Source organism: Oncorhynchus mykiss, chromosome 17 (assembly GCF_057628025.1).
Source record: "Oncorhynchus mykiss isolate SJ-2025 chromosome 17, ASM5762802v1, whole genome shotgun sequence".
NCBI classification, from domain to species: domain Eukaryota; kingdom Metazoa; phylum Chordata; class Actinopteri; order Salmoniformes; family Salmonidae; genus Oncorhynchus; species Oncorhynchus mykiss.
The window spans coordinates 50299465-50321819 of record NC_143038.1 but is presented as its reverse complement, the minus strand read 5'-3'; the positions used below and the strand labels follow the sequence as shown (position 1 = coordinate 50321819).

At 43.0% G+C, this 22355-nt stretch overlaps 1 protein-coding gene across 3 annotated transcripts in view; it reads right to left on the bottom strand.

Annotated features, from left to right (window-relative positions):
* Positions 1-3039: 3039 nt before the first annotated feature.
* The window catches only part of iffo2b (intermediate filament family orphan 2b), a 41583-nt gene continuing 22267 nt past the window's right edge, over positions 3040-22355 (bottom strand). Inside the window, exons 2-9 of one of the 3 annotated variants that reach the window (XM_021569446.3) lie at positions 16354-16414; positions 11426-11521; positions 10611-10661; positions 9923-10093; positions 9417-9565; positions 8615-8813; positions 8207-8305; positions 3045-7777 (exon numbers count right to left, since the gene is read on the bottom strand). In XM_021569446.3, coding sequence (XP_021425121.3) covers positions 7544-7777; positions 8207-8305; positions 8615-8813; positions 9417-9565; positions 9923-10093; positions 10611-10661; positions 11426-11521; positions 16354-16414 — 1060 coding nt within the window. In that variant the 3' untranslated portion in view covers positions 3045-7543. Of the gene's footprint in view, positions 7778-8206; positions 8306-8614; positions 8814-9416; positions 9566-9922; positions 10094-10610; positions 10662-11425; positions 11522-16353; positions 16415-22355 lie in introns of all 3 variants that reach the window. The other 2 variants (XM_021569448.3, XM_021569449.3) reach the window with 2 other exon arrangements.

Here is a 22355-nt window from a genome sequence, read left to right as displayed (position 1 = left end):
AAATCTTAGCTAGCAAGCTAGATATACATCATCTTGAATCACTTTGACAATCTACTGGCAAATCATTTTCAAGCCTAGTCATATGAAGAGAAATTATAGATAAAACTTGGACATAAACATTACACAACAATTTGGAAATTTCAATAATAACTGGTTTGGAAGGAAGCAGTGGCTAACTGCAAGTGTTGCAAAGCAATCCATATTGTGCTTTCCCTGCTATTCGGTGGAGGGTGTGTGCTTCAAGTCAGGGTATAAGGGTCTCTTTTCCTAGTTTAAATGGATAAACATTCACAGGCAACACCATGGGCTAGAAAAGGTTGAATACATTCGCCATGCTATCAATCCAGCATAACTTCTGCTGTGTTAAAAACAACTTGGAAATCTCAGACTTCAGTGAGTTAAAGACAAGTGGGAACTCAGACTGGAAAAATACGTTTTGAACGGTCATCCAACTCGGGAGCTCGGGCCTCTTTCTAGAGCTCCGACCTGAAGATCACCGACATGTTTCAATCTTGTTTTTTTCCGGGTTCCCTGTTGTTTTGAAAGCACGATAAATCCAGAGAATGCCAGACTTTGATGAAAAGGTTCATGACAAAATGTGCCCACAAGAAGGACCGCTGTACCACCTTCCTGTTCAAGTGAGCACAGCACAACGAGTCCAAAAATGTATTATATGCTGCTGCATTAATTATGTAATATGCCAGGGAGGTATGTACAGTTGAAGTCGGAAAGTTTATACACCTTAGCCAAATACATTTTCAAAAAATCTTGAGTCAATAATTATTCAACCACTGTTATGGCATACCTAAATATGTTCAGGAGTACAAATGGGCTTAACTAGTCATATAATACAGTTGAATTCAGAAGTTTACATACACTTTTTTACATTTAATCCTAGTAAAAAATCCCTGTTTTAGGTCAGTTAGGACCACTTTATTTTAAGAATGTGAAATGTCAGAAGAGAGTGATTTATTTCAGCAGAATTTGACACACTCAATTAGTATTTGATAGCATTGCTTTTAAAATTGTTTAACTTGGGTCAAACGTTTCGGGTAGCCTTCCACAAGCTTCCCACAATAAATTGGGTGAATAATTTTCTATGGGATTGAGGTCAGGGCTTTGTAACGGCCACTCCAATACCTTGATTGTTTTCCTTAAGCCATTTTGCCACAACTTCGGAAGTATGCTTGGGGTCATTGTCCATTTGGAAGACCCATTTGCGTCCAAGCTTTAACTTCCTGATGTCTTGAGATGTTGCTTCAATATATCCACATACATTTCTTTACTCATGATGACATCTATTTTGTGAAGTGCACCAGTCCCTCTTGCAGCAAAGTACCCCCACAACATGATGCAACCACCCCTGTGCTTCACGGTTGGGATGGTGTTCTTCTGCTTGCAAGCCTCCCCCTTTTTTCCTCCAGACAGTCATTATGGCCAAACAGTTCGGTTTTTGTTTCATCAGACCAGAGGACATTTCTCCAAAAAGTACAATCTTTGCAAACCGTAGTCTGGCTTTTTTATGGCGGTTTTGGAGCAGTGGCTTTTTCCTTGCTGTGGGGCCTTTCAGCTTATGTCGATATAGGACTCGTTGTTACAGTGGATATAGATACTTTTGTACCCGTTTCCTCCAGCATCTTCACAAGGTCCTTTGCTGCTGTTCTGGGATTGATTTGCACTTTCACACCGGAGTACGTTCATCTCTAGGAGACCGAACGCGTCTCCTTCCTGAGCGGTATGATGGCTGCGTGGTCCCATGGTGTTTATAGTTGCGTACTATTGTTTGTACAGATGAAAGTGGTAACTTAAGGCATTTGGAAATTGTTCCCAAGGATGAACCAGACATGAGGTCTACCATTTTTTTCCCCTGATGTCTTGGCTGATTTCTTTTGATTTTCCCATGATGTCAAGCAAAGAGGCACTGAGTTTGAAGGTAGGCCTTGAAATACATCCACAAGTACACCTCCAATTGACTCAAATTATGTCAATTAGCCTATCAGAATCTTCTAAAGCCTTGACATAATTTTCTGGAATTTTCCAAGCTGTTTAAAGACACAGTCAACTTAGTGTATGTGAACTTCTGACCTACTGGAATTGTGATAGTTAATTATAAGTGAAATAATCTGTCTGTCAACAATTTTTGGAAAAATTACTTGTGTCATGCACAAAGTATATGTCCTAACCAACTTGCCAAAGCTATAGTTTGTTAACAAGAAATTTGTGGAGTGGTTGAAAAATGAGTTTTAATGACTCCAACCTAAGTGTATGTAAACTTCCGACTTCAACTGTATACTGTAGCTAAGAAATAAATAAGTGTATGTTGTGTAGTAAGGTGTTAGTAGCCCATGTGCCTCACCCTAATAATTTCATCCCTTTCCCCCTCATAACTTAGGCTACTGTTCTGACTTGATGGTGCACATGTAGCCTATACTAGCCTGTTTTAGAGAAATCATCATTGAATATTGTACGAGATTTCATTTACTGCTTATATGCCCCCTTTATTCATCCTACAGTTCTGACTTGGTATACAGGGAAAATACTGGAAAAACAATATAGGTTCTGAATTCTGTCGCTCTACATTTAAAAAATGCTGAACAAAAGTTTTAGCTTTCTCAAAATTACAGATTGCATCTCAATTGTCAGTAGAAACCACATTTGTTTAAGCAGGTCAGCCATATCAGCTATGTTTTTTAAAAAGGCAGTAAATGATGCTGAATGAACTGTTTTGCTGCCAGACAAGGATCTGCTGATTAGCCAAATGTAGCAGTTTGAAGGATTCACTCCATGGTGCTGAAAAGAAAGCACTCCTGTTGAAACAGCTTTATGTAGGCCCTAACCGCTTGTGGGCACCATTTGTCACCATTATAGTGCAATTAATGTATTGTTTAGTGTTGTGTAGTGGCTTTGCTGGCATGCATCTAAAAAATACATGCCAGCATGGGTGCATGACGTGGGTGCAATTACATGCACATCAAACATTGTAATATGTATAATTAAACATGATAGGCTACATCTCCAAAGGAGAACAAAGACTCAAGCTAAAGGCAATCCCCCATTTTATTTCATTTCCCCGCCAACACCAATAACAGTGTACATTCTTTTTTTTAACAACAGTATATCCTAAATCCCCATGAATGCAAAGTTTTACTGATAGATGACATAAAAATAACATTGTACTTTACAATGCACAGAGGTATGCATTGAAATAAGATGCAGGGACAGAAATGTGAGTTAGAAACAGCAGGCTTGAAATAGCATCATCATAATGTGATGTGTCTAAAAAAAAAATACACTGACAATGGTCATAGTAAAGACAGTACTTTCCTCAATGGCTACTTTGACTGGGGATTCTGACCTACTGCTATCTCTACAATACTCTATAACCACCCACTACAGGCCAGCTCTGTATGTTATGGTGACAAAGCAATATAAAATACATATCAGCAATGGCTAATGTAACACTTTAGACCCTTGCACTACATTAATAAAACCCACTCATATAAAACACCCATGAACCATTTAAACCCAACCACTGCAGGTTCCCATTTAGGCTCAATGAGCCAGACTTTCTAGATGATCATAGTCCTGTAAGGGTAGGCTACATACTAGTTCAATTAAACATTTACAATTTGTGTTTGCTTGCTGGACAGAGAAAAATGTGTCAGGTACACATCAGATGTGTTCTAACTCACGGCGTGAGATTTTTTTTGCACCAGTTCTGATAGTTAGGTTGGACTGTACTCAGAAGACTGCCCCTGGATAATAATGACCACACATTTATCAAAGAAAGGGAGATACCTAGTCAGTTGTACAACTGAATGCATTCAACTGAAATCTGTCTTCTGCATTTAACACAACCCGTCTGAATCAGAGAGGTGCGTGTGGCTGCCATAATCAACATGTCTACAATCTGTTCAATGGGAAATACCCTACATTACTAAAAGTATGTGGACACCTGCTCGTCGAACATCTCATTCCAAAAATCATGGGCATTAATATGGAGTTGGTCCCCCCTTTGCTGCTATAACAGCCTCCACTTCTGGGAAGGCTTTCCACTAGATGTTGGAACATTGCTGCGGGGACTTGCTTCCATTCAGCCAGAAGGGCATTAGTGTGGCCGGACACTGATGTTGGGCAATCAGGCCTGGCTCGCAGTCGGCGTTCCAGTGCATCCCAAAGTTGTTTGATGGGATTGAGGTCAGGGCTCTGTGCATGCCGGTCAAGTTCTTCCCCACCAATCTCGACAAACCATTTCTGTAAGGTCCTCGCTTTGTGCACGGGGCATTGTCATGCTGAAACAGGAAAGGGCCTTCCCCAAATTGTTGCCACAAAGTTGTAAGCACAGAATCGTCTAGAACACTATGCTATAGTGTTAAGATGTCTCTTCACTGGAACTAAGGGGCCTATCCCGAACCATTAAAAACAACCCCAGACTATTATTCCTCCTCCACCAAACTTTACAGTTGGCACTATGCATTGGGGTAGGTAGCATTCTCCTGGCATCTGCAAAACTCAGATTTGTTGGTTGGCCTGCCAGACAGTGAAGCGTGATTCATCACTCCAGAGAACACGTTTCCACTGCTCCAGAGTCCAATGGCGGCAAGCTTAAACCACTCTAGCCGACGCTTGGCATTGCGCATGGTGATCTTAGGCTTCCATGCGGATGCTCGGCTATGGAAACCCATTTCATGAAGCTCCCGACAAACCGTTATTGTGCTGACATTGCTTCCAGAGGCAGTTTGGTAGTAAGTTGGTAGTAAGTGTTGCAACCAAGGAAGGACAATTTTTACACGCAGTCCCGATCTGTGAGCTTGTGTGGCCTACCGCTTCGCGACTGAGCCGTTGTTGCTCCTAGACATTTCCACTTCACAATAACAGCACTTAAAGTTGACCGGTGCAGCTCTAGCAGGGCAGAAATTTGACGAACTGACTTGTTGGAAAGGTGCCACCCTATGACGATGATGTTGAAATTCACTGAGCTCTTCAGTAAGGCCATTCTACTGCCAATGTTTGTCTATGGAGATTGAATGGCTGTGTGCTCGATTGTATACACCTGTCAGCAACAGGTGTGCATGAAATAGCCAAATCTACTTATTGGAAGGGGTGTCCACATACTTTTGTGTATGTGGTGTATGTTATCTGATTTGTTCTCTTTGTAGAAATGACATCCTGAGACATCATGAGAAATAAGGGCATAGGCCTAATGGTTACCAGCCTACACTGTATGGTGCAACAAAGGACGAACAAAAACATGGCTTACGTCATGCTGGTTTTAAATCTTATACAATGTATTTTGATGGTTAGCTGGGAATAAGGCCTCTCCCTGAATGTTATGTGTATGTGTCTGGATATTTTACTATGGTTTAGGAAATAATACACACTAGACTGATTGGGCCTGTCTTTTTGTGTCAGATGAAATAGTTAAGAGTCCTGACCATTTTGACCATCTATGATGTTAACGGAATATGATACAGAGAATATTTCATATCTGCCTCAACACTCACAATTCAATCTGTATAATGCAATTTCATGGACTATAGGCCCATTTAAAGCTACAGGAATTGATTTTGAGAATTGCAACACTATTGTACTGCAACTATGATGTGCCTCTAGTTCAAATGTAAAACAATTCAGAGAAACAACCAAATGCAATAGCCCCTCTTCCCCACAGAGACAATGCAATGACAAATGTAATTATTAAAACCCTCATCATACAAATAGCACTTTTGTCCTTCATTCTGCAAACTAACAACATTTCATAAACCAATTGAAAAATAACTTGCAGAAAACCTCTCCCAATCCTTGTGCGTTCATCAATTTTGTTAATTGATTAGTTCAATGAAAATCATTAGACTGAATGTAATACAACAAAATTAATTACGTATAGCGCGTTATGAACAGAAAGGCATCTAGGGTATACGATCACATGCCAACAGCCCTCTTATCACAGGAGGCTGCTGAGGGGAGAACGGCTCATTGAATGGCATCAAACACCTGGAAATCATCTGTTTGATGAATTATCCCATTCCACCTATTCCGCTCCAGTCATTACAATAAGCCAGTTCTCCCCAATTAAGGTGCCACCAACCTCCTTTGTCTCTTATGTATGTACAAACTATTCTAAGCCCAATCCAGGGCACATGACAATGGGACAACGGAATATGATAGGCTGGACAGAAGGGGGGGAGTTTTTGTGAGACGCCATCTGAGGTTAGTCACCCAGATTGGCAAAAATATAACCTAAATATGGCATTGTACAGTGTATAAGTTAGGAATTGTATTAGCAACCAATGTACATGGTGTTGCCAGTTTCCGTGATTGTTTTGTGTAATATATCTTCCATACCCTCTCTCTGAGAGGACAAACAGATGACCAATAACTCTCAACAGACCTTTGGACTTACCAAAGAGTAGCCCAAGGGACAATCAAGAACTTAGTTCTACCAATCATAACATATACATTTTAGGGGAAATTACAACATTTGGCTGAAGCTTAGTATGATAGTGATCAGCAAAAGGCATTACAAATCAAAAACAGCATATTTGCTGGCGCCTTGTTCCATATTATTTTCGATCATCTTTTCCATGTTTACAGACATTAAATTAACATGGGTAGGGAGGGAAGGGGTATGACTTCGACAAAGACAACTAGGGGTCACTGTTCCAACATTTCCCTTTTTGAGACAATTCTGCACCTTCCACTTCGGAGAACACACATGAGCACTCTGAATGACAACTAGAAAACACCTGCCCAGCTTAAAAAGGCTAATCATAAGGGAAAAGAAGGGTAGGGAAGGTCATCCTGAAATAAGGCTAGCTAAATTGCATAGAGCTTGAACAATGCATTATGCAGCAAAGGGCTGTGCTCCGTTCCCCAGTAAACACTGGTAACCATGGAGAGTCCAGTCAGGCTGTTTTGTTTGTATTGACTGTGGTGAGAACATTTCTATACCCAATTGTGCATGTGCATGTACTGTATGTGAATAATCCATCTACATCCATGGGGCACATGCAAGTAGAAAATTGTGTGATTGCTCTTGATTTGTGATTATTAAAAGAACTCAGGCATATATTCTCACTGGTGAATACTGTTGTGTATGTTGTTCCCTGTTGACCAAATGGACTGTCCACCTCAGTCCAACAGATTGACGATGGTGACAGTGCAACTGTTTCGAATATACTAATAGTGAGCCAGTACGACTGGTTTGATAAGGTTGACTGTTTTGCTGGATGTTCTTGTGGAGCTCTGATTAGGTTGAAGAAACCAGCAAGGCAGCACTGAGGAAGAGAGCACAGCTGACACTATATTGTATGTGCCACCTCTGCCTTATAATACTTGTGAAGCAAAGGAACACCGTCCCCCTCCATCCCTATGAGAACAGAGACAATAAGCACCAGTTGGGAGAGTGGGACAGACCCTTAGGACCATCAGGACTCCCAGCCAACAGTGCCAAACGGGCCAACCCCCAAGCAGGGTGGAGCTCTGTGAGCAGCTATACGTCAGTGAGTGGAGGAGTGAGGGGCGGTGCCAGGCAGGACAGCCATCAGCTGATTGGCACCTCAGCCTCTCCGTCCTTGTCCAATAGTTCTTCCTGGATCTCGTCAGTATTCCCTGAGTCGCTGCTGGCCACCGAGCTGACAGAGGGAGAGTTCCTGCCCCCTTTGATCATCCTCCTGCACGTCTCCATCTGCACATCCAGACCACGCTTCATGCTACACATCTCCATGTACTCATGCAGGTGTCTGTTCATGTCACTCTTCGCTGTGGCTAGCTCCATCTGAGTGAGGGAGAGAGAGATGATAGAGAGGAGATGAGGAGAAAGGAAGCCAGAGAAATAGAAAGGGAAAGAGTAAGGAGGACAGAAGAGAGGGTAGGGAGGGAGGAGAGAGAGAGAGACATCAGTGACATTGAGCTGGGACAGGTGCCAGCCCTGCCAGGGACTGAGTCACTCTGGCCAGATGAATGGTCACCGGGGTCACAAATCAAAACCAAACAGCAAGAGGGACAAAACAACCAACAAATCAAAAGGCAGTCGTTGTCCTCCCATGTCCTGTTACTTGACAGGTGTTTCTGTTAGATACAATAGATCTCTAACAGGCAGATACATCTCAGGGGATTTCATTCTCCTCTATTTTTGTTACTGTACCTCTGTTTCTGTCACATTCTCACTCTCAGACACACACGCAGGCACACACAGCCTGTTAACCTCAATCGCGCCAATGGTCTCCTGGTACTCCTGCTCTCTGGTCTTGAATAGTGATTCTGTCTCATCTATGAGGCTGCCCAGGCTTCCATCCTGAGAGACCTGGGAAGAAGCAAAGAGGATTAGCTAAAACACTCTCATTCACCATTTGGATATTGCATTTCATTTCTCAACATAACAATGGGCAGAATTTGACCTCCAAGTCAAAATGAAAAAACGTTATTTTACTGAAAACATTTGTGTTTGCCGAATATGAATGGATGGGAAGTATGGGAGATAACCGACTCCTCAATGCCCTCCTGTACCCTTGACCATTAGTATATCAGTAGGTAGTGGTAATTTAACTGTTTTAGATTTTTCCTGTACATAAGTATCCTTGACATTTGCTGTGTGGTGTCTAATCCGACTCACAGGCTCCTCTGTGTTGCTGTTGGCTGCGCTGGTGGCTGTGCAGTTTGATGCGGTGATGGCACTGGGTTGTATGTTATAGTTGGTGAAGTCCTCCCATAGCAACAGGGTCTCGTCATTCTCTTCCCACGTCAGGCTGTCACAGTCGTCATCAATGTCAAACGTCTCCCTCCTGGCAACACAATTATCATCTGAACAATGTCTGTGTGGCACAGAGACAGGAAGGAAAAGAGAGGGAAGGAGGAGAAACAACAGGCAACACAAGAGGTCTTAGAGAAGAGAAGACATGCAGGAAAACAGAATACACACAGTGTTTGAGAAAGACTTGAGACGGTGACAAGTTTTAGTGGAACACAAATTATACTTTTATTATTGACACTGATATTCAAAACTACATTTTAGGCATACATTTACACAATGAAGACATTCTGTAATGTAATGTTCTCATCTAGCTTTTGGTGGCCCTACTGAAAACAAAATGAATGTCGCACTCTGCATTAACACTAGATGGGAGTAAAGGACAACATTATATAAATACAATGCACCACTGGGGTGTGTGTCACAGGAGGTTGGTGGCACCTTAATTGGGGAGAACTGGCTCATGGTAATGACTGGAGCAGAATCAGTCGAATGGCTTCCAGGTGTTTGATGCCATTCCATATCCTCCGTTCCGGCCATTACTATGAGCCGTTCTCCACTCAGCAGCCTCCTGTGATGTGTGTGCGCACGTGTGGAGGGGGTCATAACGAAGCCAGCTCGTCTTTCTGGATGGCTGTAATGAGTGTGCGTGTGAAGGCTGACTCACAGTTGGTTGAGCATTCGTTTCATTTCATCAGTGATGTTAAGAGGGACCTCCTCCTCCTCTGAGGTACTGGTGCTGGGGTCTGCATCCATCTCAGAGCTGTCCTCATCAGACACAGGCCTGCGCTCCTTCCTGCAGCACGCCATGGCGCCCTGGAACACACACACCCCCAACCAGGTTACTCACTCAGTGCATCAATGCAGGACAGAATTTGGGGCAATTTGTCTATTCTGATATTAATAATTTAGGCAGTACCATACACCACCTAAAAAGCCTCTGGTCTGATTCTGGCTGGATTAATATTTTGGCTTTGGCCAGCAATGTCGGCGCAATGGAAAGTCAAAGCTTCCGTTCACCACTGAGCAGTGACTGTGTGTATTTGGTATGGTGGAAGGGTCAGTGAGCATTGTGTTTGTGGCTGTGTGTGTCTGCCTACGTAGAAGAGAGTGTAGCAGCAGTAAACTGTTAGCTATTGTAGACTGAGGCCTAACGTACAGATAGATACACACCCTCTCTGGGAGTGACCTGGCCGGGCTGACATTGAACATCTTGGACATGTCCTCTGAGTTGCGCTGCTGAGCCACGTCACACAGTTTGGCGGTGATGTCGATGCGCCGGCAGATGTCCATGTCCACCCGCATGGCTTTCTCTTGGATCTTAGAGTCCAGGTCAGACATTTGCTGGAAAGGAAGGAGAGGTGTCTGTTGTTGGCTGTGAAACATTGAATCATCCACCCAAAACCTCCACTTACTGTACTCAACAAATGTCTAAAGGCATTTCAAAGCCATCAGACTGATATGAATAACATAAGTCACATGCTGAGTTCATATCTGTGTGACTGACCATTTGCAGCAGTATTAAAGTCAATTGAATACACTGTGGTTAAGATTGCAGACCCAGCAGAAACCCACATCCAGTCAGTCTGGGTCAATAACACATCATGCAACATCTCTGTGAAGGTCCAAAGGAAACATCCTACACTCCAAGGTGAATTTGATCACTGCTACATCTCATGCTTCTTTTTTTCACTCAATAACTTGCAATTACTCTAAAATGCTAGTTATGACCAAACAATTCTATACTTTACCGTCTACAATACTCACAACACTGTTTCACAGTAGTGTAGTAAGGGAAAAGCTAGTATTTTGATTCTAGGGTGAAGGGAAGTGGGGAGGCAGGAATAGAGGCATCTCTTACTTTCATATCCAGATCCCTCCTGACATATTGGGAACTCAGACGTCGACCGCCCTTAATAGTGAGCAACGACAAAGTACACCTATTCAAAGGACACGTCCCAAATCACAGTGTTTATTCACTATCCTGGAGGTCTATCAGGTCACACTGTGTGTTACCTCATATGTACTGCATATATCCTTCTCTGACTACAGATATGTGTCATGAGGCAGCTGCTATTACCCACAATGCCACTAACTGACATGGCCAGTTAAACACAGAAGTAAATAAGAGAGGGAGCCAAGCTAGAATGGTTTCAACGGAAATCCAAACAACTCCTTGCTAATTCTGTTTATTCATTCCTGACCAAACAAAAGCGAAGGCTTGGCCAGCTGCAACATATTACAGCCGTTACACTAGAGGCAAGCTCCATGGGAAAAAAATACAGTCCTGCTTATCTACTGTGTGTTTATGAACACTTGTTATCGGAGCATTCAATGAATACCTGTCTGAAAGGCCCTCTTGCAATTGCGGCAGAATATGTTTGGACTGCGGGGTAAAAATCCAAAAAAGGAGGGGTGTGAATCTGCTAGCCTGTCCTGGAGCCCAGTCTCGGAGAGTGTTCAGTATGATGAATGAAGCCCTAAGGACCTCTACAGTATGACTGACAACATCTATCATCACCTATAAAGAACAATACTACTGTCAATACAACCAATGCTGTTGTATTGTTGAGAATATAATTGGCATCATTTGAACAGGAATATGACTGTGGTATCTGTCAGTCTGTGACAGTGCTGCAGTGGAGTGTGAAGGGAAGGTGTGTATGTTATACTTACATCGCTCACGAGACTCTTAAAGACCACCAGCTCAGCCTTCAGCCTGTCCACCTTCTCCTTCAGTTCATCCTGGATCTCCTCTGACTCCTGAGCACTCTGAACACACCACACACACAAACAGTTGAAGTCAAAAGTTTACATACACCTTAGCCAAATACATTTAAACTCAGTTTTTCACAAATCATGACATTTAATCCAAGTAAAAAGTAAAAATTCCCTATCCTAGGTCAGTTAGGATCACCACTTTATTTTAAGAATGTGAAATGTCAGAATATTAGCAGAGAATGATTTAGTTCAGCTTTTATTTCTTTCATCACATTCCCAGTTGGTCAGAAGTTTACATACACTCAATTAGTATTTGGTAACATTGCCTTTAAATAGTTTAACTTGGGTAAAATGTTTCGAGTAGCTCAGGTTTGTAGGCCTCCTTGCTCGCACACACTTTCAGTTCTGCCCACAAATCTTCTATAGGATTGAGGTCAGGGCTTTGTGATGGCCACTCCAATACCCTGACTTTGTTGCCCTTAAGCCATTTTGGACTTTGGAATTATGCTTGGGGTCATTGTCCATTTGGAAGACACATTTGCGACCAAGCTTTAACTTCCTGACTGATGTCTTGAGATGTTGCTTCAATATATCCACATAAATGTATTTATTTTGTAACACATTATGCTGCCACCCGCTTGCTTCACGATTGGAATGGTGTTCTTCGGCTTGCAGGCATCCCCCTTTTTCCTCCAAACATAACGATGGTCATTATGGCCAAACAGTTCCATTTTTGTTTCATCAGACCAGAGGACATTTCTCCAAAAAGTACGATCTTTGTCCCCCATGTGCAGTTGCAAACCGTAGTCTGACTATTATATGGCAGTTTTGGAGCAGTGGCTTCTTCCTTGTTGAGCGGCCTTTCAGCTTATGTTGATATAGGACTCGTACCTGTTTCCTCCAGCATCTTCACAAGGTCCTTTGCTGTTGTTCTGGGATTGATTTGCACTTTTCGCACCAAAGTACGTTCATCTCTAGGAGACAGAACGTGTCTCCTTCCTGAGCGGTATGACAGCTGCGTTGTCCCATGGTGTTCATACGTGTGTACTATTGTTTGTACAGATGAACGTGGTACCTTCAGGCATTTGGAAATTGCTCCCAAGGATGAACCAGACTTATGGAGGTCTACACATTTCTTTCTGGGGTCTTGGCTGATTTCTTTTGATTTCCCCATGATGTCAAGCGAAGAGGCACTGAGTTTGAAGGTAGGCTTTGAAATACATCCACAGGTACACCTCCAATTGACTCAAATTATGTCAATTTGCGTATGAGAAACTTCTAAAGCCGTGACATTTTCTGGAATATTCCAAGCTGTTTAAAGGCACAGTCAACTTAGTGTATGTCAACTTCTGACCCACTGGAATTGTGATACAGTGAAATAATCTGCCTGTAAACAATTGTTGGAAAAATTACTTGTCATGCACAATGTAGATGTCCTAACCGACTTGCCAAAACTATAGTTTGTTTACAAGAAATTTGTGGAGTGTTTTAAAGTTTTAATGACTCCAACCTAACTGTATGTAAACTTCTGACTTCAAATGTTTTTACACAATTCAAACACATGCCCCAAGCACATACAATCAAACACATGCAGCAAAAACTAACACACATTCTTATTTACCATATTCGAGACAGCATGATATTGAATATGGCCCCAATCTATATTTTTACATTATTCAGTGGAATAACTTTAAGTGATAAAGATGGATTAAGGACATTACTGTAGATGCCGAGGGGGACTACATACAGAGTTAATCCCACTACATAATCAACTGATATCCTTTATCAAATGACTATCAGAGAGCAGATTTCCTGTTTCACTTCCATGCTAAACAACATCTGCCTGTGTGAGCTCAGAGAGGTAAGAGCCCCCCCAGGGAATTATTTTTACTTCCAGCATTCTGCTGAGCCATAATCCAACACAAACACAAACACAGATGCTGCCGTTGATCGATGTGTCCTCGATGGTTGTGCAGAAAGATGGGGTTGCTACTATACTAGCACCTGCAGAGGTGTTTGATGTGGCATAGGGAGCATAGTGCCTGGCTCGGACCATGATACTATAAACTCAAATCAAATTGTATTAGTCACATGCACCGAATACAACAGGTGTAGTAGACCTTACAGTGAAATGCTTACTTACGAGCCTCGAACCAACAATGCAGTTGAAAAAAAAATATGAGTGAGAATAAGAAATAAAAGTAACAAGTAAATAAAGAGCAGCAGTAAAATAACAATAGTGAGACTATACACAGGGGGGTACCGGTACAGAGTCAATGTGAGGGGGCACCGGTTAGTTGAGGCAACATGTCAAAGGAAGGCCCTAGGAATTGTCAAAGATTCCAGCCACCCTAGTCATAGACTGTTCTCTCTGCTACCCCCCTTTTACACCGCTGCTAGGTCGAGTTAATAAAGTGCCTATGCATAGATGACAACAGAGTAGCAGCAGTGTAACAGGGGGGTAGCAGAGGGAACAGTCTATGACTAGGGTGGGTGTAATCTTTGACAATTCCTAGGGCCTTCCTTTGACACCACCTGGTGCAGAGGTTCTGGATGGCAGGAAGCTTGGCCCCAGTGATGTACTGGGCCATTCGCACTACCCTCTGTAGTGTCTTGCGGTTGGAGGCCGAGCAGTTGCCATACCAGGTAGTGATGCAACCATGCTCTCGATGGTGCAGCTGTAGAACATTTTGAGGATCTGAGGACCCATGCCACATTTTTACAGTCTTCTGAGGGGGAGTAGGTTTTGTCGTACCCTCTTCACGACTGCCTTGGTGTGCTTGGACTATGTTAGTTTGTTGGGGATGTGGACACCAAGGAACTTGAAGCTCTCAACCTGCTCCACTACAGCCCTGTCGATGGGAATGGGGGCGTGCTCGGTCTTCTTTTTCCTGTAGTCCACAATCATCTCCTTAGTCTTGATCACGTTGAGGGAGAGATGGTTGTCCTGGCACCACACGACCAGGTCTATGACCTCCTCGTCGTTGTCGGTGATCAGGCCTACCACTGTTGTGTCAGGCCTACCACTGTTGTAGTCAATGAATAACATTCTCATATAGGTGTTCCTTTTGTCCAGGTGGGAAAGGGCAGTGTGGAGTGCAATAGAGATTGCATCATCTGTGGATCTGTTAGAGTGGTATGCAAATTGGAGTGGGTCTAGAGTTTCTGGGATAATGGCGTTGATGTGAGCCATGACCAGCCTTTCAAAGCACTTCATGGCTACAGACTTGAGTGCTACAGGTCAGTAGTCATTTAGGCAGGTTACCTTAGTTTTCTTGGGCACAGGGACTATGGTGGTCTGCTCAAAACATGTTGGTATTACAGACTCGGACAGGGAGAGGTTGAAAATATCAGTGAAGACACTTGCCAGTTGGTCAAAGCATGCTCACACGTCTTGGAAATCCGGCTAGCCCTGCGGCCTTGTGAATGTTGACCTGTTTAAAGGTACATATTCCAGTCTGTGCTAGCAAAACAGTCCTGTATCTTAGCATCTGCTTCATCTGACCACTTTTTTATTGATCGAGTCACTGGTGCTTCCTGCTTTAATTTTTGCTTGTAAGCAGGAATCAGGAGGATAGAATTATGGTCAGATTTGCCAAATGGAGGGCGAGGGAGAGCTTTGTATGCGTCTCTGTGTGTGGAGTAAAGGTGGTCCAGAGTTTTTTCCCCCCTCTGGTTGCACATTTAACATGCTGATAGAAATTTGGAAGACGGATTTAAGTTTCACTGCGTTAAAGTCCCCGGCTACTAGGACCATGTCATGAGATACTCTGCCTCAGGTGAGCAAAACCTTGAGCCTTCCTTAGATATCGTGCAACCAGCTGTTATTTACAAAAACACATAGTCGCCACCCCTTGTTTTACCAGACGCCGTTGTTCTGTCCTGTCGATACAGCGTATAACCAACCAGCTGTATTTTGATAATGTCGTTGTTCAGCCACGACTCTGAAGCATAAGATATTACAGTTTTGAATATCCCGTTGGTAGTTTAATCTTCCGCGTAGGTCATTATTTTATTTTCCAAAGATTGCACGTTTGCTAACAGAATGGAAGGAAGTGGGGGTTTATTCGATCGCCTATGAATTCTCAGAAGGCAGCCCGCCCTCTGGCCCCTTTTTCTCTGCCTTCTCTTCACTCAAATGACGGGGAACTGGGCCTGTTCACGGGAAAGCAGTATATCATTCACATCGGGCTCGTCGGACTCATTAAAGGAAAAAAAAGGATTCTGCCAGTCTGTTGTGAGTAATCGCTATTCTGATGCCCAGAAGTAATTTTCGGTCTCAAGAGACGGTAGCAGCAACATTAAGTACAAAACAAGTAAAAAATGTTACAAACACAAAGAAACAACAACAAAAAAGACCCACAATTGGTTAGGAATACATAAAACGTCAGCCTTGTTCTCCGGCGCCATGTTATCCACTGATGTAACGCATTAGTCCCCATCGTTACATCTACAGAGACACAGGGAATAGTGGTGAGACACTGACATTCAGGTCTGCTATGTGAGCCATCTAGGCTGTTTGTAGGTTTTCTTTTCTGACATCTCCCTAGCTAGCTAACTGTCTCTGGCCCAATTCAGTTGACAGACACCTGCTCAAGGACATTATGGGTAAAAAGACCATAAGAAAGGAAGGATGGGGACAGGTAAGCAATTCAGCAGGAAATATATATTTTCAAGCACCTTCATGTCTGTCTCTATGTCTTCTTTACGACAATGACCCCTTGAGAGGCACTATACTGTAGCTAGGAATAAAGTAGAATTGGATGTTGAGATTAGAGTGAATACATTTAATAGTGAAGGTGAATTGACCAAATGGTAAGTTGATGTAATGGTGGTGAATTGTTGTAATGGTGAAGGTAAATTGATGGTTAATGTCTACTCACCTCCTGCATGGATTCCACCATGGACTCCATATGCTCTCGTCTGTTCAGCTCCTCTTCCCATCTACAACACAGAACACACGGATGGTCAGTTACCTGCATTTACATGGCTATGCTTATACATGAGTATTATAGACCTTTGAGGTATATTTTAGTTATATTAGTGTGACATACACTATATATACAAAAGTATGTGGACACCCCTTTAAATGAATGGATTCAGCCATTTCTGCCACACCCGTTGCTGATAGGTGTATTAAATTCAGCACACAGCCATGCAATCTCCATAGACAAACATTGGCAGTAGAGCTCAGTGACTTTCAACATGGTACCTTCATACGATACCATCTTTCCAACGAGTCAGTTTGTCAAATTTCTGCCCTGCTAGAGCTGCCCCGATCAACTGTACGTGGAAACGTCTAGGAGCAACAACGGCTCAGCCGCAAAGTGGTAGGCCACACAAGCTCACAGAACGAGACCATCTGTCCTCGGCTGCAACACTTACTACAGAGTTCCAAACTGCCTCTGGAAGCAACATCAGCACAAGAACTGCTGCACACAAGCCTAAGATCACCATGCACAATGCCAAGGGATGGCTGGAGTGGTGTAAAGCTCGCCACCATTGGACTCTGGAGGAGTGGAAACAAGTTCTCTGCAGTGATGAATCACACTTCACCATCTGGAAGTCCGGTGGATGAATCTGGGTTTCGCGGATGCCAGGAGAACGCTACCTGCCAGAATGCATAGTGCCAACTGTAAAGTTTGGTGAAGGAGGAATAATGGTCTGGGGCTGTTAATGGTTTGGGATAGGCCCCTTAGTTCCAGTGAAGGGAAATCTTAATGCTATAGCATCAAATTACATTCTTGACGATTCTGTGCTTCCAACTTTGTGGCAACAGTTTGGGGAAGGTCCTTTCCTGTTTCAGCAAGACATTAAATAGTTTGTTGAGATCAGTGTGGAAGAACTTGACTGGCCTGCACAGAGCCCTGACCTCAACCCCACCGAACACCTTTGGGATGAATTAGAACGCCAACTGCGAGCCAGGCCTAATTGCCCAACATCAGCGCCCGACCTCACTAATGCTCATGGCTGAATGGAAGCAAGTCCCTGCAGCAATGGTCCAACATCATATTAATGCCCATGATTTTGGAATGAAATGTTTGATGAGCAGGTGTCCACATACTTTTGGTCATGTAGTTTATTTGTACCACGTCTCACTCACTCAAATGCGAGGGGCTGAAGCTCATTGACTAGAACTGTAGGTAAAATAGTGCTTTTTATACTAGAGATTGAGGTTAAATCAATGATTATGCAGTGCATTTGGAAAGTATTCAGACGCCTTGACTTTTTCCACATTTTGTTACATTACAGCCTTTTTGTAAAATGGATTAAAGTTGTTTTATTTACTTCAATCTACACACAATGCCCCAAAATGACAATGCAAAATCAGGTTTTTGGAAATGTATAAAAAAAAGAGTCTTCTTGGGTATGATGCCACATGCTTGGCACACCTTTTTATGGGGAGTTTCTCCCATTCTTCTCTGCAGAACCTCTCAAGCTCTGTCAGGTTGGATGGGGAGCATCACTGCACAGCTATTTTCAGGTCTCTTCAGAGATGTTCGATCGGGTTGAAGTTCGGGCTCTGGCTGGGCCACTCAAGGATATTCAGAGACTTGTCCCGAAGCCACTCCTGTGTTGTCTTAGCTGTGTGCTTAGGGTCATTGTCCTGTTGAAAGGTGAACCTCTCCCTCCAGTCTGATGTCCTGGGCGCTCTGGAGCAGGTTTTCATCAAGGATCTCTCTGTACTTTACTCCGTTCATCGTTCCCTTGATCCTGACTAGTCTCCCAGTCCTTGTCACTGAAAAACATCCCCTCCAGACATGACGCTTGGCATTCAGGCCAAGATAATCTTATTTATAATGGTCTGGGAGTCCTTTAGGTGCCATCTGGCAAACTCAAAGTGGGGTGTCATGTGCCTTTTACTGAGTGGCTTCTGTCTGTCCACTACCATAAAGGCCTGATTGGTGGAGTGCTGCAGAGATGGTTGTCCTTCTGGAAGGTTCTCCCATCTCCACAGAAGAACTCTGGAGCTCTGTCAGAGTGACCATCGGGTTCTTGGTCACCTCCCTGATTCTTCTCCCCCGATTACTCAGTTTGCCCAGGCAGCCAACTCTAGGAAGTGGTTCCAAACTTCTTCCATTTAAGAATGATGGAGGCCACTGTGCTCTTGGGGAACTTCAATGCTGCAAACAGTTTTTGTTACCCTTCAAGATCTGTGCCTCAACACAATTGTCTTGGAGCTCTACGGACAATTCCTTCAACCTCATGGCTTGGTTTTTGCTCTGACATGCACTGTCAACTATGGGACCTTATATAGACAGGTGTGTGACTTTCCAAATGTATTTATTTAACTAGGCAAGTCAGTTAAGAACAAATTCCTATTTACAATGACGGCCTACCCGGCCAAACCCAAACCCGGATGACGCTGGGCCAATTGTGCGCCTCTATGGGACTCCCAATCAAGGTCGGGTGTGATACAGCCTGGAATCGAACCAGGGTCTGTAGTGACTACTCTTGCACTGAGATGCAATGCCTTAGACCGCTGCGCCACTCTCGAAATCATATCCAATCAATTGAAAGGTGGACTACAATCAAGGTGGACTACAGGTGGACAGGTGGACTACAATCAAGTTGTAGAAACATCTCAAGGATGATCAATGTTAACAGGATGCACCGGAGCTCAATTTCCAGTCTCATAGCAAAGGGTCTGAATACTTATGTAAATAAGGTATTATGGTTTTTATTTTTTTACAAAATTTGCACAAAAAAAATTGAAAAACCTGTTTTCGCTTTGTCATTATGGGGTATTGTGTATAGATTGATTGATGAGGGGGAAAGTAATTTAATCAATTTTAAAATAAGGCTGTAATGTAACAAAATGTGGAAAAAGTTAAGGGTTCTGAAGACACTATGAACTACACAGACACGTTCAGCCCAAAGCGGGAGGTTTAAAAAATATACTTTCTTAGTCGACAAAGTACCCGGCACATGTCTTTAAAAAGGCATCTACCAGAGCCTCATCATTACATGGAATTCAGTGGCTAACATCAAATGGAATAAACATTCCTTCCATCCACATCACACAAGGGGAATAACTAAGCACATGCTACAGCTTGGGCAAGAACCTGGAAATTAATGTCAACGTATGTGATCTCTAAAGAGATTATCATTGGAATAAGTATTTAAAAATATTTAACAGCCAGAAAAGGAATGTTGTTACTCAAGAAAACCTTCAGAGTTATTATTTGTATAAACCAGGGAATGGGCCACATTGATGGGGGTGGGGGCCACAACAAATCTGAACTAGGGGCTGCAGTGGCTCGCGGGTCTACACATGCAGTTAAAGACAAGGGTTGGCTCTTGGGGGCCCCCCCAAGTTGGCTCTTGGGGGCCCCCCCCAAGTAAAATTTTGTTGCAGTTTCACAGCTAATTTCCTGCAATTCTACACATTTTGCCAGATAGCTTGACTTGCTAGAAAGTTATAGAAACAAGTTGAGGAAAAAGTAACTAAACCAAACATGTTTTATTATCAACTGAAACATGTTTCCCGTCTTGAATGAAAAGCTCACATTTTGCAATCTCCCAAAATAAATGTGTTCTCTGACGAGAGACCAGGCTCTCCTCCATCTTGTCTTGTGAAACTATCCTATGCTCTCCATCCAGTAGCGGAACGTGATTGCATGAAGTTGACATCCGGCATAATCAAATACGTCACGATTTAAAATGGGGCATAACAGGTTGAAATTGCCATTGAACGTGCATTTGACACTTGTGCTGCCTTAACGGCAGCCGAAAATAGAGACTCCAATGTGACTCTAAACCACTTTATGGGCTATCTAACCAATGGGGGGGGGGGGGGGGGGGGGGGGATGTGAACAAAACACCACAGAAATGCTGGCACATTTTTTTTTCGGGCCATGCCCTCAACATAGCAACGGGACCTGAGACAAAAATACTCAAGTAACAATCACTCCACCACGGAGTTGAAGACATCTTTCAGAGCTCATCTTTTGCTCTAAAAAGCAATTTTTCTCGAATTCACCATTGAATGTAGCATAAACAAAATATGTCACTAGAGCGTAGGCCTACTTCTATCGAACAAACCTAGATTTGTTGATTTTCAGGAGCCACTGAATGTTGTCGACACGGTCTAATTAGCTTGAGAGAAGTATCCCTGGCTGGGCGGTCTCCAGCTCACACTGTGATTGAAGTGTTGTTCTTAAAATGCTGGCACTGCTACTTTACTGTGTCCAAGCACCCTGCCTGCCGCGGTAGGACTCCAAAGGTCATTGGAGTTCACAACTGCAACACATCCTCCCGCGGCAGATTGTTTTCCTCTGTCTGTCACAGCATCTGCATGTGCTCTGCGTCACTTACAATTTAGGTACAGTTGTGTGCCACTTCCCGAATGGGCACTATGTCATTTCCTTCACACTGTGTGGGAAACTGGAGCCTCCAACATAAATCTGTGTTCTCCATTTAAATTCATTCCATCTCTGCCAAGCAGCAGAGGAAATGGTCCTGTGGCAGAGTTGCTCCATCACTTCCAGGTTATGGAAAGATTCTCTGAATCACAGTAGTCATTAGCTCTGTACTGAGTGGAAACTAAGGCATCCAAATAAACATTCTACCATAACTCTTCCAAACAGAGAGGACAGACACTACAACATGGGAGAGGTATTCTGTCTTCTGCCATAACCCCGCTCCAAAAGGACTGTTGGATGAGTTTTGCCTTTAGCTGGAGTCTGTGAAACAACCTGGAGTCTCCTTACAAGGACAAAGACAGCAGGAGACTATTAGCCTGACTGTGTCATCCCATAGACATCTGTCTGTGTAAGACCAGATGCCTGTCCTCCAGTCAGGCTGCTGTAACACAACCAGAGTACAGTCTGGACTCATACGTTGATATCTACAGACATGATTTATGAATTTCTACTCACATCTGATGTATAACAATGTAAAGGCTACAAACGATTTCATTTGTATAGCCAAAAATTTTAAAAAATCCATTAAAACAAATGTCTGACACTGTAGTATGGTTCTAAACAAGCCTAAAATAATGCAGCTCAGGGCAGACCGAGCTGGAGATTCTCCTATCATTTTTCTCTGCAGAACAATAGAATTCCAGCAAGACCAGACCTGCCAACGTGCACTCCCTCCCAGTGTGGTGTGCCTAGGCAGCTTCATTAGCACGCGAGCTGTCTAAACCTTTATTCATCACTCTGCCTGAGGACACATGGAATCATAACCATTACCCAGCAAGCACGGTTTCTCCATCTGATGATATATTCTTGTTTTTAGTGTTTTTTTTATTATTATTTAAAAATTACATTTTTAGGGCGCATAGAAGTTGTTGTCGTTAAGTCTAGACATGTTCAATTTTCAGGTATTGGAGTAACAAAGTTACATGGTCAGATCTATGATGGCCGCTCTGCATTGATGAAGGAAAAATGCCCAAGGGATAAGGTGCTCTTTGCCAACTCATTCATTCTCCTCCAAGTAACATCTTTATAAGGCCAGATCCAAGTAACTGATCATCCTTTTTCCAGTAAAGCTCTGGCCTCTCATCATTACTGAGAACAGTACACAGGCACTCTGGAATTCAGAAGGACAGACCATTCATGTGTCTGTTCTCAGTGAATCACCTCTACACCCTGTAAACCACAATTATGTGGTTAACCATTCACTCTGAGAAATCAGTCTTCCACATTCATAAGGACTATATTTTCATGTGCATACAGTTCTGGGATAACAGTGCATTCCATGTGTCCTCTATCATGAATGTCATGTAAAACATAGTACTTTTTTTTTGCTGATGCAGGGACATTGGCTGGTTGTCCTTTCCTCCGGGTTCTCAAAGGACATAGTGTTGGAATGGTTGGGGGACAATGGTAGAAACTACAGAATCAATTACAATACCAAAAACAACAAAATTATTTTTCTA